Source organism: Etheostoma spectabile, chromosome 16 (genome assembly GCF_008692095.1).
Source record: "Etheostoma spectabile isolate EspeVRDwgs_2016 chromosome 16, UIUC_Espe_1.0, whole genome shotgun sequence".
NCBI lineage: Eukaryota > Metazoa > Chordata > Actinopteri > Perciformes > Percidae > Etheostoma > Etheostoma spectabile.
This window is the reverse complement of record NC_045748.1, coordinates 21,725,834-21,732,807: the sequence shown is the minus strand read 5'-3', so window position 1 is coordinate 21,732,807 and position 6,974 is coordinate 21,725,834. Positions and strand designations below refer to the sequence as shown.

The window sequence follows — 6,974 nt, the reverse complement described above, 5'->3', positions numbered from 1 at the left end:
ACACACACACACACACACACACTAAAATTCACACCAGAAACAAGACATCAATGTAAGCGTCCTCACTAGAGCTGTAACAATTTAAAATTTTACTGCACAATTAGTTGTCTTAGAAATAATTTCGATTAACAATAAATCTGTCTGTTTCAATCAAAGAAAATAAAAAGAATATAAAATAACATATAAAAATACGTATTCATTCATGTCTTACTTTTGCTAACCAATTAAAGTTTTGAATGAACCCCAGACCCCATCCATCTTTTGGTTATATCACTGTTATGTGACCCAGATAATGTTAGAACACGACGTAACCACGCCTCTTTATTATCATAAAACGTCCTTTTGTTTTTAAATGAACATAAAACCGACAATTAAGGTCAACATCCATACCCTTTAGGACCTTAGCTAATGTTAGCAATTAATTGCGGTTAAACAAAGAAACAACGATTATGTAAAAGAATTGCGATTAGGCAATTATGTGATCATTGTTACAGAAATTGTCCTGCCCTTCAGAACCAGCTGTTTTCTTAGCAACTGTCGTCACAGGCTGACTAATTTGGGGGTGGCAGTAGCTCAGTCCGTAGGGAGTTGGGTTGGGAATTGAAGGGTCACTGTTTCAAGTCCCTGTATGGACCAAAAAGTGTGGAGTGTGGATTGGTGGCTGAAGAGATGCCACTTCAACTCCTGGGCACTGCCAGGTGCTGTTGAGCAAGGCACCGTACCCCCCCAACCGCTCAGGGCGCTGGTTCGGCTGACAGCCCACTCACTCTGACATCTCTCCATTAGTGCATGTATAGATCCTGAGCTTGTGTGTGTGTGTAGCTAATTAGCTCAGGACTGTGTGTAAACTAACAACAGAGTGTAAATTGTAATTTCCCCATAGGGGATCAATAAACAGATTAAAAAAATAAAAATATCACCTGCGCTGCTATCATATCTGTTTACGCTCTTTTGCACCAATCATCTGCCCTGGCATGCTCAATTGTTATTCTTCCCACCTTTGTTTCTGTACATCTACTGATCTACATCACTATCTAGACCACAATCCGCACTAACTGTATATTGACTCTTTCTTACATCTCAGCATTTATATAGATTGTCTACTCAAGCATATTGTGTTATTACCATATCACTCTTGCATATCCATCGACTTACTTATACCTCATTGTATTCTGTATTGTTGTGTTGTATTGAATGTGAAACTGTATGTTGTCTTGCATGCTTATGCTTTTCTTGGCCTGGTTGCCGTTGCAAATGAGAACCTGTTGTCAACGGCCTACCTTGTTAAATAAAAGTCAAATGAAAAAAAAATAGTTAGGGCGCCCAGATAGCTCTGGTGGTAGAGCGGCCGTCCATATACAGAGGTTTACTCCTCAACGCAGCAGGCTGGGTTCAATTCCGACCTGCGGCCATTTGCTGCATGTCATTCCCCTCTCTCTCTCTCTCTCTCTCTCTCTCCCCTTTCATGTCTTTAGCTGTCCTGTCAAAAATAAAAGCCAAAAATGCCCCAAAAAATTCTTTAAAAAAATAGATATGCCTCTATTGGTCCGTTTATTTGGCACAAATAGTTTGTGAAATGCGCAGTGGATGGAATCATTTAAAAACAAGAAGGCACCCTGGAATGTCATTATCTGTCTGCAAATCTAGCGGGGTGGGAGGAGGCGGGGGACGAGACAGGTTCTGCTAATCACCTTTCCCAGCTATGGAAATGTGTTTCTTGTTGACACAACACAACAAACATGACGTTTACTGTGGAAAGCCAACTGCTAATTAAGTCCTGACGGTTAGGTTTAGGCATATTATCCAAAGCTTTTCCTACCATCATAAGGCTTAGGCGCAGAACCCAAGCCGATTAGGGCACTTCCTTAGCATAGTAGTATGTGTAAAATCAGTGTAAATTATGTTATTACTAAATTACTTTTCGCAGATCCAATGATTGAAGTTATACTGGACCTGAACCTTAGTTGAACCAGTTCTGCATCATTTTTAAGTTAAACCTCAGATACCAGGGTCTTCCCTACCACTGTAAGGTTTAGGTGCAGCGTCCATGACTAAAGTACTTTTCTCACATCTAATGATTGCACTTGGACTTCTTAAGGACAGCTTTGTCTTTAAGCTTTTTCAATGTTTTTTTATTTATTATCTGCTTTAGCTTTTCAAATGTTTTAGACACAGATATGTTAATAATAACGGTCCAAAATAATGTAAAACTGCATGTGTTTTTTCCCCCTAACCCTTTGCCAAATATGTGCATGTGTGCCCCCTATCATGAGGGTTTGGATAATTCTTCAAAGAACTTATGCATGTCATTGCTCTATGTATGTGTCTGTGTTTGTGTGTGTGTGTGTGTGTGTGTGTGTGTGTGTGTGTGTGTGTGTGTGTGTGACTGTGTGGGGGGGTGGGCGGGTGTAGGAGCTGCAGCTGGATCAGCGTTTCAGTGAGCAGGCCGAGAGGGTGAAGGCCCAGCGGGTGAGGGAGGTCAGAAAGCAGATGGCCTGGGAGGAGGAGCGCAGCAGCATTGCACTCAACAAACTACAGGACTGGTACTGATCACACACACGCACACACACACACACACACACACACACACACACACAAACACAAACACCTACTTAATCAAATAATTAGAAAAGTATCACTGCCAAAATACAGTTAATATTAATTGATCATTATTGTCTGTTAATGATGCTCTGGTACTGTTTTGCTATTTTGAAACTTGTCTATATTAAGACTATGGTAAATAAGTTTTTGTTTTTTTCTAGTTAATGCAAATGTTTTAGCCAAAGATCCTTGCCACTCAAATATTAGTTTTTCTTATGTTTATGTCCCCTAAGTGTCTGACTTCAACTATGCTGACTTTAATCTGTGCAGTTTGTCACTAGAGACGTGTTTTTTTTCAGGTTCAAGGATTCTCTGGAGGCCGATGTGGTCACTGTGGTCGCTATCTGCACCGACCACAGAGTCTCCACCTACCGTTTGCCGGCCCTCGCGAGGCCTTCAACCGGTCTCAGACATCACAGACCCGGCAGGCCTGACGAAGACGAAGTTGCTGCACCAGAAAGCACAAATTCCAGGGCTGAGCCTGCAAAAGACAGCAGCATGTTAGAAGGTAGGAAAGTGTTTTGGTTTCACCTGTCAAAGACATAGAGAACAAGCACATTTAAGTCCCGCCCCCATTGAAAGAGAAAACAACTCTACGCCCTTGTATTGCGTGAAGGTTCTTCCTCGTCAATTCTGCCTACTAGCAAATGACATAAAATAACTAAAAGCTGCGGTGTGGTGATGTTCACTAACAACAATGTAGAAAAACCATAATTTAAGTTCTTTAAAGCTGCCGACCCGAAAAAAACTGAGAATGAAGACAAAATTCTAACCTAATGGATGTTCAGCGTTCATTTGTTTGAGCCTTGCTTACAGACATAGTTGGCCTAACACTGACAGTATAATATATGACTTGGTAACAAAATGCTTGCTGCATATGTAACGTTGACCATATCGTTAGCTTAAGTGTCAGGAGTCTTCCCACTCTCCCTGATGATTCCTCACGTTTGTATTCACGTATAGTTTCTACAGTCTGCAGCTTATAAAAACTTTAGTGATGAGTTGTTTACATTGTTGGTAGTGAATATCACCACAAAGCAGCTTTTAGGCATTTTTCTGCTGTTTACTAGCAGACGGAATTGAGGATTAGGCACCCTCACGCAATACACAAAGTTTCCGCGGGTTCTCAAAAAGTCTACAATTAAAAAATCTAAATTTTGGTTTCAGAAGATGTTTTCAGACTCGACTTTATGTTGTGATATTGGTTTTGAATTTCATTCATAATGGTCCATATAAGGTCATAAAAAATTCTTAAATTTGACTTGGTCAAACCTGAAAAAGCCATAAATACAAGTCAATGGGGAGCGGGGACTTGTTTTCCTCTCCGGTGGGAGTGGCTTTCAGAAAATGAGGCAATACCCTCTGTCTCTATATTCAACCTATCACTTGCCTGTCCTCTCCAGAAGAGGAGGTGCTGCGCCCCCTGCCGATTCGTCCAATGCTGCGCCCCCTGCCAGCTCGTCCAGCGGGGATTAAGCTGGCAGATCGGCAGGTCGAGAGGCTCCGAAAGGCTGCAGAGAAAGCTGAACAAGCTCGAGCCAAGATAGAGAAGAGGAAGAAGGAATGGGCCCAACTGTGAGTGTCATGTCCAACAACCTTATCTCAGTCATCTGGGCTCTTAATTAGATTTACATGGCATTCTTTATTTTATTTTATGGTCTGTTTCCTGTCATTTAAAAAAAGAAAATGCTGTGCCAGAGTAACCCGCTGGGGGTCTCAGGTGCAAAAACGAGCCGTTGACCTGAATTGTGATGGATTGTTGTGTCACAGTTACGCAGAGAAGCCAAACGAGAACTGCGAGGATCCGCAGGATGTGCAGGCCATCCGAGAAGCCAAAGAGAACATTGGAGACTTAAAACTAAAGTCAGCCAAAGACGTGACGGTGCCGAAACACCTGAGGATGAACGCTGAGAGGAAGAGAGCGCAGCTGATAGACCTGGAGGAAAATGTACTCACACACACACACACACATATCATAGCTCATTCACAGCATGAACTTCTTCCACAAACCATTAAGGGTGCAGTAAGTGATGCTAATCCAATAATACAATTTCTGTCGAATACAGTGAATATCTCCTCATAGTCACTTAGCCCTCTATTTCTGTGTGCGCTGAAACAAATCTGGTGTTCCTACACAGCCCTGACTGTAAATGGAAAACAAACAGAAAGGAGTGCACAAGCCACAAAACAGTATTCCAGCCAATCAGCAACAGGCGGCGTCAGTTGATGGTAGGGCGAGAGCATGTGAATGTGCTGCCCGGCCAGGAGTTGTGTTATGTTATGTCCGTGAATCTTGGTGGCCTAGCTTATGTGTTGTATTTGTTTGGCAGTTGAGTACAAATATCAACAATCTTTGAGCAGCATCACTTACTGCACCTTTAACAGACTAATACAGATACTCAATAGATTAATTTATGATTGAGAGAACACTAGTTGCATGTATAGCAGATTAATTTCATGACTCCCTCCTTCTAGATGCGTAAGAAGCAGACTGAGATGAATAGACGGATCGTAACCTTGCGGGACTCCAAGGTTCGCTTGGTGTCTCAGTTGCGCGATCAGGCTCAGCAAGTCCAGAAGGTCCAGCAGTGTCTGGCGCCCATTCTTCACCGCCCTCTACCCACCCTGCCCACCATACTGCCAGAGGAAACCCCAGAGAAGAGGCTGCTGTACAGCCACGCTACCCTGGAACGATATCGGCTTCTGAGGGAACAAAGGTAATTTTTCCAAAATGATATATATATATATATAAGATTATTTAGATTATATATATATATATATATATATATATATATATATATATATATATATATATGAATGCACAGATCTGGCAGACCCTTTTTTATGTAGGCTTTTGGATTCCTTAAAGAAAAAAAACATAAAGTTATCTTTCTGGATAATAAAAGCTATTAGGGTGGGCTTTCCAGACAAAGAGAATGAACAGACCTAGATAACTCCTTTGGTAACCGTGGTATTGCATGTGTAACCTTAACCCGGATAAGCTTTGGTTCCATGTCTGCTCACGCTCCATAGGTTAAACCTGCCCCACCCCACTCCGCTGCAGGGGTTTGTAACCCGGAAATAGAAGAGAACGGTTAGAAGCAACAGCAGCAAAAACAACAGCGGGAACTAGAGCTGGGCAATATATCTATTATATCAATATCGTGATATGAGACTAGATTTTGTCTTAGATTTTGAATATCGTAATATGGCAAGTGTTGTCTGAACTTACCAGACTGTTCTAGCTGTTCTATTATTTGCCTTTACCCACTTAGTCATTATATCCACATTACTGAAAAATCTCATTGTGTAAATATTTTGCAAAAGCAACAATAGTCACTACAATATCCTTGCGGTATTGATATTGAGGTATTTGGTCAAAAATACCGGGATATTTGATTTTCTCTATATTGCTCAGCCCTAGCAGGATTACAACATTTATAAATTTAAACTCACTGAGGACTTTGCCATGGCATACAAAGTAAATGTATAAAATATGCAGCGCTAAAAGGTCAACCGGAAGAAAAAGCGTTTTTCCGACAAATTGCACGTTGGCAGATTGCAATTTACTGTACCGGAGGTTGAGTTAAGCTCGAGCATGACACCGTACGCAGGCCTCGAGCATGCACAGAGACGTTTATGCTGAACGCATTGTTCGTTGCAGTACTCTCCAAAACACCGGAGTAAATAAGGTTGTTTATAATCTGTAAATAAGGAAGAAGCAGAAGATGTGCTCCTGTAATTGTTTTAAGCTTTGCCCAAACGATCTCTCATGTTTTTCCACCCTCTCCAGCAAAATGCTTCTTCTTTTCCCTGTGTTGTGTCACTCTCTGACCACACATTTAAGGCTGCTTGACTCTCTGTGGTCTCACGATGGAATACATTATAGATTAGATAGATTAGATTATAGACTAGTTACTGTCATTTGAGAGTAATTAGTTATATTACAATATTACTGACTCTGAATTGTAATTTACTTATAATTACACTACTTTTGCATTACTTTTGAGTTACTTTCACCAAAATTCCAGTGGAGGTTTGACCTGGCAGGTAGCTTATGAATTTCACCACCGGCTCAATAAAGTCTCCCCTTTATCCGATTTAATACATCATTAATACATCATTCATAATATTTTGTATAATTAAAATGAATATTTAATGTAACTAAAGCTATAAACTAGATACATGAAAAAGGAGTAAATGAAAATACTCTTAATTAAAACACACACGCTTCAACGCAGTGTAATAACTCCTTAAAATAACATCCATCTCGCAAATGTATCTGGATCTGCAGTCATCTTTTTCCTGTGAAGAAATGTTTCGTGGTGTTGGTGAATTCTTAAAAACACCACTAAATGTTGCGTTAAAATGCG

The 6,974-nt window shown here is 40.8% G+C and overlaps 1 protein-coding gene and 1 long non-coding RNA gene across 2 annotated transcripts in view; one reads left to right on the top strand and one right to left on the bottom strand.

Moving 5' to 3' along the window:
• Positions 1-1,303, bottom strand: part of LOC116704172 (uncharacterized) — a 16,354-nt gene extending 15,051 nt beyond the window's left edge. Inside the window, exon 1 of the long non-coding RNA XR_004335601.1 lies at positions 1,162-1,303. This is a non-coding gene — a long non-coding RNA (uncharacterized LOC116704172). The remainder of the gene's footprint in view (positions 1-1,161) is intronic.
• The window catches only part of cfap44 (cilia and flagella associated protein 44), a 34,849-nt gene that overhangs the window by 15,116 nt on the left and 12,759 nt on the right, over positions 1-6,974 (top strand). The window contains exons 20-24 of the mRNA XM_032539391.1: positions 2,413-2,543; positions 2,901-3,109; positions 4,005-4,176; positions 4,372-4,549; positions 5,077-5,318. Of these exons, the coding sequence (XP_032395282.1) occupies positions 2,413-2,543; positions 2,901-3,109; positions 4,005-4,176; positions 4,372-4,549; positions 5,077-5,318 (932 nt within the window). The remainder of the gene's footprint in view (positions 1-2,412; positions 2,544-2,900; positions 3,110-4,004; positions 4,177-4,371; positions 4,550-5,076; positions 5,319-6,974) is intronic.